This window comes from Trichoplusia ni, chromosome 12, assembly GCF_003590095.1.
Source record: "Trichoplusia ni isolate ovarian cell line Hi5 chromosome 12, tn1, whole genome shotgun sequence".
In the NCBI taxonomy this organism is placed as follows: Eukaryota; Metazoa; Arthropoda; class Insecta; order Lepidoptera; family Noctuidae; genus Trichoplusia; species Trichoplusia ni.
Genome location: NC_039489.1, coordinates 1,404,944 through 1,421,254, shown reverse-complemented (window position 1 = coordinate 1,421,254; position 16,311 = coordinate 1,404,944). Strand labels below are relative to the sequence as shown.

Sequence of the window (16,311 nt, the reverse complement as noted above, 5' to 3'; positions counted from 1 at the left end):
GGTTATTAATTTCTAGATTTTCCCATGGAACTCTGGTGAAGCTTTATGAATGCGTTGTACTTAGATAAAAAACGCCATTGATACAAGGTCTCCTCCTAAATGGCTAGACCAATTTTTTTTGTGGCATTAGGGTAGCGCCCCGAATGGTTTAGATTCAATTCGAAAATCATTCCCGCGGAACGAATTTGCCGAGTCAGCTAATAATTCTTGTAAATAATTAAACGTTTTTTTAACGTACTTAATCGTATTTCGTAAACGACTTCACTAGTTTACAAATAAGCATGGTGTAGAGCGAGTTAACAAAATATATTAACCATAAGTTATCACATTACTGCACTAATCCCTCCAGATATAATGTAATTTAACCAATTATCAATATAGTATCTAATAAACCCCATATCAAGATGTAGTCTGGTCCTAGCGGGAGAATTGATGATTTAATGATTTACGACCTGAAAAAAAAGATGAAAGTTTTTCACAGCCTCTTAGATCTGTGTCCTCGTGTTCGCCTTTCAAAAAGACTGGGTCTCTTCTCATGAACTTGACCTGAGAATGAAAATAAAAAGCAGCAATTAACATAGGTTTATTAACATACGGACCCCTCCTCTTTCCTCGGCACGTACTTTACAGTATTCTCACGAATTTGCTCTAGTGTTATCTCTCTTATATTCGCACACTTTGTTTCCGACACAGTTAATTCGTCTCATCTCACTACTAGTCCGTTTCCGTACGTTTTGTTTCCATTTTAATTATCTAATGTTTCACAATTTGGTTTATTTTTAGTACAAATTTACTTCCTTGATTTTATTTTTGTATTATACGAAGTTAGAATTAAGCAGAAGCTACCAATTTGTTTAATTTATTATTTTTCCCAAGATCTACTTTACTTTGCTGTGTCAGTAGGACAAACTATTATTTAACTAATTAAATTAACTTCAACTGAAATGATAACTTCAATGGTCTCACACATCTGCACACTAATAAAATTACAACATTAATGCTTTTAATTTTAGTTTTTGTTTGTCAAAATGGAATTCAACACTCCATGGTTTTTGAATATTTCTAATATTCATGCAACCCCCTAAAAATACCATTTCCTATTCTCCCCGTTTTACGGTAATTCAAATATCATTGTCATTCTAATTAAGCTACTACGAGAAAGAAGCACTTTGTCAACTTGTCTCTTGACAGTTTCCATACTGGTCCACCCTTAATCTCTTCCCAAGCGCCAACGCCATCGACAAATAAAGTTTTATGAATTATCTTATCAATGTACCATTAAAATTAATTTAACAACCTTTTATTAAAATCGAAATTCTCACATCCATTTAAAAACAAAGACCTCAGCGTGCCAATTATATTATAGCAAATGTCTTATGCGGTAATAAAAAGACAATTAACAGTCGGTGAAAAGTTGTTTACAAGATTTATAAGCGGTGCCTGTAATCGTATGTAATTAAATTTTGTAAATGTTACGTATTTTTTATGTGCTCTACTTTGCTCTTCAAGAGACCTAAGGAGTGATTCTTGTAAATTATGAAAAACATTGAAATATAAAATAATAACTGCAATAAAAATCCGATTCCGATCCCATTAAAAATCCGATACAAAATAAAAAAGCGGAGACTTATGCCCGGGTCACAGTAGAAAAAATTGAATAATAATAGGGGTCTCCCAAGTCAGCTTTTTTTTCTAGCTACTCTTATGACAACGTTTACGACCAAAGTTAACTTCTCTTAAAAAGTCTTATAACTTAGCTCAACACTTAACACGTTAATCCATACAAACCACCTTCCTTACAAACACAAAAGCCAACCTACTTCACTAGCCATCCCAATAATGTAGCAATAGCAATCTTCGCACCACAGAGAGCTAAATGGGTTCAAAGTTGCGTGACCCGCGGTGATGCGTCGGTCACGTCCTGCCAGCCCTCGAACAGGCCCGAACCTATTAGACTATGTCCTATAGCCTAAGGTGGAGGAGAGATGACGGAATGTGAAATAGGAATGGAATACGAGAGTAAATTGTGCGTTTCATATATCTTTAGTAATGTAAAATGTTTTTATTGGCCATAATATTTTTGTAGGCACTTTTGTATACGTAAATATTAATTCCTTATACTTAGGGAGGTGAAGTCGTTCGTTTTCTTCTAGTATATCATGGTAAAGTCTTCGGAATTAGTTTAGTGTGAAGTAATATTCTTTTTTTACCTAATTTATAATACTTGTGCTTCTATCTCGTCGTGGTCGCCTTGCAATTTTGTAGGCATGCGGTGCAGATTCGATCCCAACGCGGGCAAAACTACTTTTTCTAAGTTTTTTGTACCTTCTCAATAATTCAAAGTCACCACTGCCAAAACGGGAAAAGAAAACGTAAGGGAACCTGGGTTCTAAATTCTAGAATCGAAATTCGGCAACTCAGCTCAAACCAACATTGGGACTATATATTTTTTGGACTTCAGAGCCTTTTAATGTAGCTCAGTTTCCTTATTTACCAAAAAGATCTATTATAAACAATTGACTGCTAGAAACAATCACCAGTTACAAGCAGTTCAGCATAACCTAAAGATGGTTTCCAAATCATGAATAAGTAACTCAAGGCATGTCAAGTACAGCCCTGTAAATTGTCTATGCCTGCAGGCGGACACTTTTGGAAGTAATAGAGAATTCTCTTTAAAATAGTTAAGTGTTTACAGGATACTTACATCGCTAAGGGCTCAGTAGTAGAGGATCGCACGTTTACAAGAGCTTAATAGAGGTTGTTAAATATTCTAAATAAATAAAAAATATAAATAAGCAACTCATATATTTTAATGGTACATTTCATTCGTTAATGTTTATTGCTGATTGATGATTATTTATGGTTATTGTTGTTCTTTAGATTGATTTTCAGTTGCGTTATATTTTGAAGATGAGTTTTTTTTACAAAATGATACACCGTGATGTTTTAAAGTCTTTTTTTTTCAAATTGTGAGATAATTGCGAGTACCTATATGATCAACAAGTATAGTGTTCAACTAGAACAAAATAATCTTTAGACAGAACTTGTGGAATCCGAAAGTTAGTCAAGTTTCTGCACGTGTCAAACCAAGTAAACGACTGATTGAACTTTGGATTAGGTTAAAAAACTAATGAACTATATTTTTTCTTACGTTGTTTCAGAATTAGTTTAAGCTTCGAGTAACAGCACCAACACCATGCTACGTTTGTCAACGTTTTGCAGTAAGTTGTTCATATTTTTCAGCAGATTTTTATCTTTCCCACATTCTCCATACTCCTAGTACCCAAATACTGGGGTGTGATATTTTAGGGTACGACATTCCCGCAAACCAAATGTGTCACACTTTTGGTTCCGTACAAATAAGTGAAAGATAAACCAATGGGAAATAAAAATTGTGTACCCATCATATTTATTACCGTAGCAATTAACCTTAATGTTTATATGTATAAAGAAACAGAAATATATCATGTGTAAAAAATTCAATTTCGCCTAAGCTTCTTTTTTCTTTTTGTACTTCTTTTATATTTATTTTCTGAACTCTGTTGGGCGTGTGGGTCGCCAAAGGAAACGTAACGTATTATTTAAGCAGCTCCTTATTTTTTCGTACTGCTAAGACATAGACATGGATGAAGCAACAAGCAATTCCAGGAGGAGCAATGATGGGCATGTGTATCAGGCTAACTTATTGCCTATGCATATCAGAATTATCAGAAGATTACATATTAAAACAGTCGCTGGAATCTAGACCTGCAACTATGTGCATAATAATTCAATCTTTGAAACCCTAGTTCACATAAATACCCTTTAATAAAAACCTTTGTTAAGTCCTAGCTACCGCATTAGGTTAAGTAACCTGTAATGGTAGATTAGTGTGATTATTAAATAAATAAATAAATAAATAAATAAAACCATAAATTTATCAGAATTAAATTCCAGCTGACCAAAATGCAAGCGATGGATGGATGTTTTTTTTGGGAACGCAGCTTATCTATAACTTTTATGTAAGAAATACTTAGTATGAATGCAAAATAAGCTCTTTACGAGAAAATAGCTCAAAACAAAACACGTACAGACATTATTTGTAACCTTTTCACCTCAGCGCCAAGGAATTATAGAAAATGACAAAATACAATGCAGGCAATTTCTCCGGCAATAATCGCGTAATATGAACACGACAAATACTTAATTTCTAATTACCAATTATTGTTATTAAATAATTATGTTCAACGTGACGCAGCTAAAGCTTTATTTTGTCAGTTGAAAGTAGAAGTTAATTATTTTAATTACCTTAGTACAAATTGTTAAAGCAAAACAAATAATATGCCTCCGAAGAAAAAGCTTTTAATTAAGCAAGCCATAGTTAAGTTCTGTGTATTCAACAACTGATTTGTTTTTCTAAGCCTGTTTGTGTAGAACCCTTTGTGTCGACTCGCACTTGTCGGTTTTCACTCACCATTTGCCACTTTACCTGAGTTTTGAGGATCGAAGTTAGACTTATGAGGAAGAATAGACAAAAATGCTTTTTGACATCCTTTCCAGTAGACAGAGAAAGATCGAACACTTATAAATCATTCAAATTCCCTAGTGACAATTCTAGGGCAATTCTGGGAAAGACAAGGACAATTATATTTCTATTACTCTCATAGCCATATTGTTAAAGATTATAATTATACGTACATTATTATAGTTTATATGACGCACTGGTTCCCAAGTATTTGTCCGAGGCCTGGCGTGAGATTATTTACCATATCATTACATGTCTAATGCGTCTTGTGAAATATTTTAAGATGTACGATATGGTACATACACATTAAGTCTTTAGATGTTATTTACCAATACATTATTTCACAGACATTCATGTCTACAAGATGGCATAGTTTTTAGGATAAACCACTTTTTTTTTTTCTTTCGTAACCAGCCTGTATAGGAAGTGACATTTCTACAATTGTTAAGTGTTTCAGAATGACAATTTAACTTTAAATCCATACACTTTAGTGACGCCATGATCGAAGTGAAAAATTGGCAACCGATCGAACAGCGCAAACATTTGTTAAAATGTTATGTTGGAAACTGGATTGTAAAAATTGGTTTGGATTGGATACATAATGAAAAGGTTAATTTAATTAGGATGTCTGCCAAAATATACGGCTAAACAAATTTCTCTAAATGCCTACGACAATTGATTTCAAAATCACACACTGAAGAGTACACTTGATCGGAATCGCTGTTTGCTAATTAGACATGAACAAGTGTAAGACATCTCTAAACGTGAGCTTAATTATATCGCAAGTAGACGCAAACACATATGTTTAAGCTTCTGGTGAGGGAAACCCATTTGAAATGTTGGTAGACTTGTTTTCAATAGTATAGTATGTAGTAAAAATGGATCAAGCGAGAAATTATTCTGTAAGGATTTTATAAATGAGGGGGGGCGGTTGACTAAAAACTTGAAAGGGTTTGTCTTGGTATGATTATGGTTATGGTTAACACGAGGGATGAATTGCATGTCGCTCAAAGAGTTATGAGTTTACATGTGGACGGAGAGGGAGAGGGAGGCAATAGGAAAGACAGTTGGATTGCGTGAAAAGTGGTGTGGAAGAAAAGGGAGTGAGTGGTAGCGCGACGAGTGACAGGTCAAAATGGAAGTAAAAGACGTGTTGCGACAACCCAAAATAAAAAAAGACAGGAAGGAAAGTTTGTCGGTGTATTTTTTATGTTATTAACAGATCTCAGTAGGGGTCTCTGAAGGCTTTAGAGTTCCCATTTTCTGCTACGACCAGATTCTGATTGTACAATTCAGCGTAATCTTTTCATTTGTAAATGTCTTGTTACCTATACCGTTTAACCTACTGAGGCTACTGACATAACACTGTGTTACATCTCCTAGTATCAACGTAAACCTTTCCCATTTGCAAATTAGATTATACAACTAACTAAGAAATGGCGACACAAACTGTACTAAATATCGCATCTTCACACGTTATCTGACCAACGTACACGTGCAGATCCGAAACTACAAGCCAAGGTAAAACTAAACTTTATTGTCAAGTAATTAGGTCGCTTTTAATTGTATCTCACACCTTGTCAAGTGTTTACTAAGTTGGTTTCATTTGAATCTTCCTTGTTCCATTGTTGAATCGCATCGTGACGCCGCTCACGATAGATGGGCCATCTAGCGGTGAGACTGAGGCAACAAACTATTTTGAATATAGAGCACTTCCCTGTTTGAAATAGGAACACGACTTTAAACCCGTTACTTCTCCTTGCAACTTGTGTTATCATTGATAATTTTAGTTTTATTTAATGATAAATAAGTATTGCAGAGTTTTCAAAATCAAAATAGAAGAAGCTAACCTCAAAATTATTATTACCTATAAGAGATAGATAGAGTCTGGATGAGGCTAGCCCAGGACCGTAGAAATCGGCACGAAAAAGGGGAGGCCTATACCCAGCAGTGGGAGGATAAAGGCTGTGGATGATGATGATGATGATGATATGAGATACCATAAAAGTAGATAAGTAGATACTTAAATGCAAAATGTTATGCTAGTATTTACAAAAACGTTATCTCATATTACATAATCGCCTTAATCACCGAACATTTGAGAAACCTCATGACCTAGCGAACTAGAAACAAACGCATCTCCCATTAAATGTAACAGACGTTAGTCGCAATTCACAGTTGAGTAAGATCATGTCAACTATAATTTGCGGTAGACAATCAAACTAATGTTTTTCCAACAAATTGTTGGGTGTCACGTCACTAGCATTTAGTTTGCGACACTTTTGAATGAAGAATTACTTTTTGTTTTATGAAATAAGATTATTTTTTATCATCTGGTTATTTCATAACTATGCTGTTTGAACTATTTTTTTAAACTCAGTATCTACCTTTTATGTGGCAAAATTCCCAAAATATTATTTGCAAAATTTGCATTCTATTAGATAACGATAATTTGAATAGCGGTAGCATCATTGAAATCACAAGTAAAAACAAAACTATTTCTAGTTTCCCCTCACCGACAAATTTAAGTCATTTTATTTAGCTACAACTTAAAAGGCATGTAATTGATAATTTACCGTATCAAATTAAAGTAAACGCTACTTTAAGTTAAGATCCATCCTTATGAAACCATGTGTGAAATTAAACAAATTGTTTTAGCTTGTCAGACGATTGAATTGTTCTTCCAAGACTGCGTTTAACAGTAATAACTTTAAGATCTAAATCAGTTTGTCGAGGTCAGTTAGTTAGATTAGATGTAAGATACATGATAGCAAAGAAAATTACGTTAAACTATTCTTGTAAGTTCAGTGTATCGAACTTCAGTCATCGCCTGCCTTGACAACCCTTGATGCCATCGAGTTAAAATGAAAAATTCTTTTTTTCGACTTAAACTCATGGTATGGCGTCAGTTCAAACAGAAACCAAGTATATATAAAAAAGTACAACTAAATAAAACAAATACGGTTTCTATAAGCCCCGAGATGACCATAGGGTAGATTTCGTTTCGACTTTTCTCTTTACCTCTCTCGCTCATGTGTTATTACGCATTTGAGTCAAACAGTTAAGCGCTTAATAACTTCGGAGTCTAAGAAATAAAAGACGGTCGCATTCCCTAAACGTTCCACTATTACGGTAAGTGTATCGCGTGACGTCATCGTTGCGAAACTGCTCATCCTCCCACGATCACATCGCCTATTGTGCCTTGTGCCGCAGGGTCCAGCCCGATTGGTCATAATGGCCGGCTTACATTATCTTGGTGCTTAGTAGAAACGTGTAAACGGATATAGAGAGTATACTTAACTCATTCAATGAAGCAAATTTCGCTCTTACTAGTCAGCAGGCTTACTCCCGAAATAAATACGGTTCTGTTTTCGATTTTGTTTTGGTTTTCGATTCCAACCAAGACCGTGTTACGATATCGCTTTATTAGCGTCTCAATCTTTTGAATAATTATTGTGCAAAACAAGCTTCATTGCGCCTGAAGCCTACTTCCTAGGCAAATGGCGTTTCTGAAAGCTTTAACGTCATTTAATAACGCTCAAATGTATGCAAATGACATGCTCGTCGACAAGTCACGTGACATTGATATGTCATCTCCATAAATTGGAGCGTTTTCCATTGAAGCTAATGGTTGAAGAAATGTCATTTCGGTACAAGGGAGGCGCGGCTTCTTTTTCATAAAAATGTAATGGCTGATCGACATTTTCAGCCGTGGTAAATTTGTGAATTCCTAATGTTTGATGATACATTCATCTCATACTCCGAGTATTATCCGGATAACTTGCCTCTCTAGTTGTACTAAATAACTAAATGTATTCCAGCCTTAACGTTGTAATGCCAGTGTTTTAATCAGCCTGTGTTTCTTTGTTGGTGAACATGATAAACATCTCCGATCCTAAATGAGGTTGTAATGTGCGGACCTTTTTAGTTTTGTGACCTACATTTTCGAGGTTGCGTTTAGGACTAATTTGTTTCTACTGCTTATGGTGTGTTAATCCCTCCATACAAATGAGTATTGGAAGAGAGGTGAATGAAATAAGCAACGCGCAAATTTAAAATATTGGGAACAAATTGGAAGTAAAAATAAAACAGCGGCTTTATAATTGATATAATATAAGTGTAATCTAAAAGATGAATTAAATTTGCTAAAACAATATATGAATAAAAGTAACATTTAAATAGGTATAAAATTAAACATTATTACACAAACGTACTAATAATAAGAAAATTGACTAAAAATAAAAATAAGTAATTAAACATAGTAGCATAAGAATTAAAAAATCATAAAACAATTAATTATAAATGACAACTTATTATGTTCCAGTGCTGCTGGCCGGTGTCATCGCTCAGAACGGGTATGACTACAACAGGCCCAACCGACCCTTCGGCCAGGGAACATCGTCGAGCCGGCCCGGGACATCACCCGGGTCAGGCAGCACCACCCCATCCTACTCCCTCAGACCTCAGAGCGACGACTATAACGGCAACGGAGGTCCAACCACAGGCTACCCGTCAGGACCACAAAACTACCCTAACTCAGGAAACCAGAGACCAGGATACCCCGGCTCGTCATACCCAGGACAAGGCCCCAGTGGGCCCTCTGGTGGCTATCCCGGACAGTCCGATAACTCCTACAATCAAGGACGAGGGCCTACTAGGTATCCAGGTCAAGGATCAAGATACCCCGGACAAGGTCAAAACTATCCTGGACAACCTGGCTCTAATTACGGTACTACAAGTTTTTCTGACACTGGTAGCTACGAAGGCGGTGACTATTCAGCTATTCCTGGTGAACCCGAAATTGATTATCCTGTACTTTCATACATTCCTCAAACTTCGTTCAGCTGCAAGTCTCAACAGTTACCTGGTTACTATGCTGATGTCGACGCACGTTGCCAAGTATTCCACGTTTGCTCAAACAACAGGACCTATGACTTCCTCTGTCCAAACGGAACCATCTTCTCACAAGAGGACTTTGTATGCGTCTGGTGGAACCAGTTCACCTGTGAGTCTGCTCCTGGTTTGTACCAACTGAACGCTAAACTATACGACTACTCTAAAACAGGATCACAATCAAATCAGGACTACCCTTCTAGCTTCAATGATTACCCTGGCTCTTCGTACCCAGGAAATAGAGGACCGCAGGGACCGTCTTCATATCCAGGATCAGGTACCTCACGACCATCAAGCTATCCGGGAAGCTCCGGGCCTACAACACCATATCCTTCAGTCACATTGACCAGCTCTTACCCAGGTTCTCAAAGTTCATCAGGAGGTTACCCTAGCTCACAAGGTCCATCTGGGAGCTATCCTGGATCTCAGGGAACGTCTGACGGTTACCCTGGATCCCAAAACTCTGGAAACTATCCAAACTATCAAGGACCAGGATCTTACCCTAGCGGCCCGCAAGGACCATCGACAGGACCTGGAAGCACAGGATCTGGTTACCCAGGATCCGGACCGAGCACATCCTACCCTGGATCAAGTCCTGGGAATCAAGGCTATCCGTCAGGTAGACCAAGTGGGCCTGGTTACCAGAATGGGAACCGAGGACGACCAGCTCAAAAACCGAACAGAGAATATCTCCCACCTAGAAACTAGAGGTGCCCCTAAAATATAGGCAATGCCAGGAAAAAAAGACTAGGAAAAAGCCTACGTGTACCTGATTATATTTGGATTCGATATTACATAAACATAGATACGTAGTTGTAAGTACATACCCGAATAATTAGGAATAAATACCCTAATAACGGGAGCCAGTATTAAGCACAATTTTGACAAACGAAAAAGTTGGTGCTGACTTGTTTAAACTATAAGTAGGTGTATAATCATAAGAAATAATATCTTTAGTTGTTATATCCGTGATAGTTTGTTTTTAATGTTTAACTTTAGTAGATAAAACAAAAAAAATGTGAAATCAAAATTAGACTTAAAAGAGTTCCTTGAGTGTAGTTCAAAACGAAAGTTACCAAAACTAGTATTCGTTATTAAGAAAAAATAAATGTAAAAAAAACCTGATAACTACGTTAACGTAGACATGTAAAAGCTTAGACGTTAATGTCACTTTTTGTAAATACACAATTGTAATCCAATAAACGAATAAGCAACTGTACGCACTATTGTTTTGGGATGTTCCTTATTCTTCTTCAAGGGTACACCAGTTTCCGATACCCGCCGATAATTATATACATACAAACTTCAAGGGCTTAGAAGTCGCGTACCAAATGATCTCAGTGAAAAGTCACTTAAAAAAAGCTCAATGTCATAATAGGCACCAGGCTCATCACGATCTCATTTCCCCTCTCATTCTCTTATTCACTGAGTGCTTTCTCTTGGTTGGATATAATAACAGTTGATTTCTTCTTGTTTGACATCTTGTCTGTCAAAGATCGACCACCAAAACACTGGATATTTTTGAGCAAGATACTCAGATCCTTCAATTCCTTACATTCCTCAGGCAAATAATTACCTTCCACAATGATATTTAGAAGCCCACACAGACGAGCTGTTTTTGTTCTCTGCTGGTATGATAACAAAGAGATCAGCTGCTGAATGCTTGCGAAAGTTAAGTTGTTGTAAGCCAAGTTTAAATAGCAAAGCACTAAGTTACCTACACTGAAGCAATGCCCATTCAACACCTTAGTTGTTTCAACGCCAAAAGGGTCTTCGAAGGGCCCCATCATATCTGCAACCATTATTTCCACCTTCGCCTTCATCCCTTCGTCTGACAAACTCTCTCTCACTTTTTCTTTTCTAGCACTGTGACCCCTCGAAGGCGCTGATCTTTTCGATGACTTTTTTGAAGTATGATCTTCCAGTTTGAATTCACAAAGACCTCTGTGGATAAGTTCTTGTTTTTTATTCAAATAATCCGCAAGTCGCTTACGCTTGGCTATTATTTCTTCTGAGGTCAAAGGAAATTGTTTAAGTACTTCAAAGATGAAGTTTGCACCGACGTCAGTTATTTGATTGCCCGCTACGTTCAAATACCGCAAATGTCTATTAGTTCTGAGGGCAGCTCCTAAATGTTCAGCTCCGACGTCCGTTATGTAGTTGGTAGACAGATTTAGAGTAACCAGTGTATTTTCAGCAGGCTCTAAGTATTTCAGTCTTGCGGCAATACGTTCACACACAATATCATTTATATTGCACCTAGCTAGCGATAGACTTCGTATAGAAGATGTGTCGCATAGAAGAACGTCGTAGTTGCCTTCTCGAAGAGGTGATTGATCGAGACAAACTTCGGTTATATTAGTAAGGGGAAGCAACTTACTCAATTCATGAATGGTGTACATATCAACCTTACAACCCTTTATTACAAACTTTTGCAGATTTTTATTGAAGGGAGCTATCAACGCTATGAGTCGCATGAGAACCCACGGAATAGCATGGTACTGATATTTGTTCATATGTATTTCTGTCAGTCGATTCAAATGATCGTAATACGTCATGACAAGTAAAGTGTGATCATCGAGTACTAGCGACTTCTCTGTCCTGGTATCATCATCGGAAGTTACTATATCTGTCAACTGAGGGATGATACTCTTGCGTTTGAATTTTGATTTTGATTCATATTTCTTTCCACTTTTAGATACGGCATCTAGAAATTAAAACGGAGTGAATTGTAACGAACGAGAGGCTCTGAAAATCGGGAATGCAGCTTGGAAAAGCACCCACTAACTTTTAATATTGTTTTTTTACTGTAAATATATATAACGTATTTTAATAAACATTACCATTCAACTCCTCGTTTTATAATATTATGTAAGGTATAATTGTATCGTCTTTAATTGAAAAGACTACTTATTAGATCGAACGCTGAAATAATTTGTCAACTCGGACCAGGAGTTCCAGGTGCTTCAAACTCTTCAATTTTATTTTATTATGGCACTCTAACGACTTATTCACAAACAAAATTTTTGCATAAGGATAATATAGCGGAAGATTCTTACCTCGATTGATTTCTTTTCCGACAGTTACAGAAATCGGGCAGTCGAAGTGTTTGCATGATGTTCCTATAAATTCATCGAAGTCTAATGGTTTCCCTGGTTTCCCATCCTCAGAACGGAGGGAGAGTAATGATCTTGTCAGTTCTACTTTATCTAGCTTAAACGATCTCAATGACACCGCCCTCAGCGTCATTTCACAAGAACAAAAAAACACAATAAAAAATTAAATTATATCAAATGTTATAAATACGATATATGAAAACTAATGTATATTTTTACAATGAAAAACTGTTGAGATGTTCATGTGACCAATGATGTATGTGCAACTTTTGAATTATGTCAATCAAGGGTCACGACTACGAAGTTCATAGATTGCTTGATCAAAACTTACACCGAAAAAGGAGGTCTTGTTTCTTTTTTTCTCCTGCACTTACAGATCGTATTTATACTTTGCGAGTTTGTGATTACTCAGTACTTATACTGAAGAATCATAAAACTCAAAATCTTTAAACAGTGTTTTGGAAAACATTCACACAAATCATTTGAACGTATTTTACTAGCATTGCCTTGTTGCTGCGTGTGTAATCCTTTTAAATGCCTTTAACATAAAAGAGAGTAATTTATAACAGGTTCAAAAGATATTAGTTGCGTACCCCATTTCGTTTATAAATATGGCATGTCCGCACTCACAAGTCACAGATTTCAAAGAAATAGGTGTGTCCTAAAGTTTTAACTGACTTTGCTGTGTAAACATATACCAAGCAGCGTCAAACCTTCCTCTTTCCCTGAACGACAATCGTGGGGGCCTACCATCTTATAAAGGAAAATTACCATAGAAAGATAAAAATAAGTTTTTTGAAGTGTACTATTAAATATAAGGCTATTACTGCTTCCTCTCTCCTAAGTTATTGCTGTGCCCAACAATAATGGTTCTGTATCATTACATTTTCAAGACCATCATGTATATTATGGAACGCAATAAATCATTCAGTATTGAGTATTAATGCAGATGTGGAAGAGAGACACCCCTCTACGCCATGTAGTGCGCTATCACACTTATACAACTGCAATAACATAATTTTAAACATGGTTGTTGGTCCGCTGACTCTTCCAAAGCATGGCTATACCCTACATAAGATAAGGGTAGGATGGTTAGGAATAAAATCAATTCATTCATATTGTACATACACTTTATTAGTATTAGGTACACAATAATTCAAACAATTATGCTAAACTAAATTAAACGTAAACTTAAAACGTATTTCTGATACTTAAAAGATCTAAAGTGAATAAATGAACTGATTACCTGACTGTACCTGCAAAGTTTAAATATATTTAATAACTAAATACCTGGTGTACTAAATACAGTATACAACCAAACAAAACTTATGAAACAGTACTTAATCGTAAGGCTTTGAGAACCACGTCATTTCTTTGGTCTTAGAAAATAAAGTTTCTTCATTCCTTCTGAATGAACGAACTTACTAAATCGGAGTATAAAAAAACTCAAACAGCCTTCTTCTTATACATTACCTTTTCATAATCACTGAGTGTGTGTTTTCGACATCAATTTTCTTATCAGCGATGATGTTCGAGTCTTTCGAGGCGTAGGCGTCAAATCAGAAATAACTTTCTTCAAACACGCGTCGATTACATCAAGCTCCTCGCACTTCGGGGGCATCCAGTTCCCATCCAACGTAATCCGGATCAGACCAGTTTCAGGCAAAACTTTTTCAACCTCCGCCTGATATGTTACCACGTCCCGAATTTTAAGGATTGACTGATACTCCAAATCATTATATGCGATGTTCAAAGAAGAAAAAATAAGGTTACCCTTCGAATATATGTAACCATCCTGATTGATAACATTATCGCCACAATAGGGATCCTTGAAATCTCCCACTATGGCTGTGGTCATAATTTCCGCTTGTGCCGTCAAATTTTCGTCCAGAATTCGTTTTGATTTCCTTCGCATACGCTTCACACTAAATATATTCTTCTTTCCTATTGTACTTTCGCCATCTTCACTTTTACCTTGTTTCAGCTCTTCTAAGCACCTGTTGTACACTATCGCTCTGTTCTGCATGTATCGTATCTTTCTACTTTTCATATCGATTTGCTCCTGGGTGGTCAAAGCAAATTGTTTTAAAGAGCCGATGATGGCTTCGAAGCCCTTATCGGTGATTTTGTTTCCTGATAAATTGAGATGCAACAAAGTTCGATTCTTCCTCAACATAGTTCCAATACGCTTAGCCCCAACATCGGTTATATCGTTCGACGCTAATTCTAAAATTCTAAGGCTTTCTGAAGACGGACATCCGTAATCGATACAGGAGATAATTTTAGCACAAACTGCGTCGTTTATTTTGCATCTATTTAGAGACAAATATTTTACCTGCGCCTCAATTTCAAGTAAAATATAATAGTTTCCCTGACAAACGCTTGAATCGTCAAAACAAAGTTCTGTTATATGCGAATGGGGGAGTAATTTGGATATTTCGTAGATGATCTCGTCGGAGAGACCACCCCTACGAAAAGTGAGTCGGTTCCAAGCAGAATGAAATGAGATGCAGAGGCTAAACGCGTGAATAATTTTTCTCGAGATTTTGAAGGGGCATCCAGATATGCTTACTTCGACAAGTTTTCGCTTATTGTTATATACTGTTTTCATATGAACAACTCTGTCATGCATTCCGTACTCGAATACTTTGTCTGATCCGGAAGAGCCATGATGATCGCCTACTAGTGGAGCTGCGCTCTTGTGTCTCCCTCTACGAAAAATCCGAGATTTTCGTATGTCTTGTCTAACGTAGTCCTCTAAAATAGAAAAGATAAAATCAATCTGTTAAAGAGTGATTACCAAAACGGAAGATAAGGTAGAAAAGTAATAAGTTGTATAAAATAAAATTATATAATTGAACATTTGGTAATAAGATGGAATAACTTAGAATTTGACGAAAAATTGCCAATTGACAATATACTTCCTCTCCTCTCTAAAGTATAAACATTGGAACATTATATGCCTTACAATTTAGGTAAAGCAATGAGTGTTAAAACAACAACACTAGCTAAGCATTCAATAAAAGATTATCCTCTTCGTTGTTTTACGCCTGATTGAACAGTCAAATGGCTCAAGGCAGAAATAAACTGTTATATTTTTAAAGTTTATTGAAGCAATCAATAAACTTTAAAAATATAACAGTTACGTTACGAATCATCGGTACATTTACATAATATAACAAAATATATATATTAGTTATCGATAAAATTCAAGAAAGGTGGGAATGATTTGGCAAATTTGAAACTAAACGTTTAAACGGTATCCAGCACACCAACGTAGTTTCAGCCCATAATTTATAAGAAATAAAATTTGAATAACCTTGATTCATTTTGGTCACGAGAACATTATTTGAGGCACACCATTGTGCGCAAACCCAAGGTATAAATGCATCAAATTGTAAAGGAGTCGGTATGCCTGAACCCTGAACATCTTCATGCACATCTGAATCCACCGATAGCCTTCCTAAAACGTTGCTACGGTTAGTGCTTGTGAGCATTAACACTCTTTCCTTTTCTGATCTTAACATTTTATAAATACACTTATAAATTATAAAAAATATCAGCAGAAATTGAAATTATTCCACTGTTTATGCAAGGACGAAACAGTAGTTTTTTATTTCACAAATGTCATTATTGTTTGTTAATTACGCAAAAAGTTTCAAAATATATTCAAAAACAGTATTCGTATTGGCGTAAATTATAGTTTACCAGAGAATTACGCTTTAATATTATATTACAATGTTTTATATTACATTCTAGATTTTGGAGTTTCGTGTTTCTTGTTTCTTTATAAAGAGT

At 36.1% G+C, this 16,311-nt stretch overlaps 3 protein-coding genes across 3 annotated transcripts; 1 reads left to right on the top strand and 2 right to left on the bottom strand.

Moving 5' to 3' along the window:
- Window positions 1–8,761: 8,761 nt before the first annotated feature.
- LOC113499575 (calcium-binding protein P-like) lies at window positions 8,762–10,616 on the top strand. The gene has a single exon (XM_026880090.1). The coding sequence runs from the start codon at window positions 8,807–8,809 to the stop codon at window positions 10,103–10,105; it is 1,299 nt and encodes a 432-aa protein (XP_026735891.1). The 5' UTR covers window positions 8,762–8,806; the 3' UTR covers window positions 10,106–10,616.
- Window positions 10,617–10,698: 82 nt separating this feature from the next.
- Window positions 10,699–13,089, bottom strand: LOC113499574 (leucine-rich repeat-containing protein 71-like). Its single transcript, XM_026880088.1, has 2 exons — window positions 12,457–13,089; window positions 10,699–12,104 (listed from the first exon to the last, which is right to left on the bottom strand). Exons 1-2 carry the CDS (start codon window positions 12,644–12,646, stop codon window positions 10,816–10,818), a joined length of 1,479 nt encoding a protein of 492 aa, XP_026735889.1. The 5' UTR covers window positions 12,647–13,089; the 3' UTR covers window positions 10,699–10,815.
- A 536-nt stretch (window positions 13,090–13,625) lies between these two features.
- Window positions 13,626–16,261, bottom strand: LOC113499152. Its single transcript, XM_026879500.1, has 2 exons — window positions 15,833–16,261; window positions 13,626–15,270 (listed from the first exon to the last, which is right to left on the bottom strand). The coding sequence occupies exons 1-2, from the start codon at window positions 16,038–16,040 to the stop codon at window positions 13,997–13,999; spliced, it is 1,482 nt and encodes a 493-aa protein (XP_026735301.1). The 5' UTR covers window positions 16,041–16,261; the 3' UTR covers window positions 13,626–13,996.
- Between the last annotated feature and the right edge of the window lie 50 nt (window positions 16,262–16,311).

Bases quoted from the DNA above. Each gene is read 5' to 3' on its own strand.
- LOC113499575 (XM_026880090.1), top strand. From the start codon at position 8,807: ATGACAACTTATTATGTTCCAGTGCTGCTGGCCGGTGTCATCGCTCAG.
- LOC113499574 (XM_026880088.1), bottom strand. From the start codon at position 12,646: ATGACGCTGAGGGCGGTGTCATTGAGATCGTTTAAGCTAGATAAAGTA. The intron at 12,105-12,456 runs GTAAGAATCTTC...TTTAATTTCTAG, and splicing joins CGGAAAAGAAATCAATCGAG to ATGCCGTATCTAAAAGTGGA.
- LOC113499152 (XM_026879500.1), bottom strand. From the start codon at position 16,040: ATGTTAAGATCAGAAAAGGAAAGAGTGTTAATGCTCACAAGCACTAAC. The intron at 15,271-15,832 runs GTTATTCAAATT...TTTCTATTTTAG, and splicing joins CGTGACCAAAATGAATCAAG to AGGACTACGTTAGACAAGAC.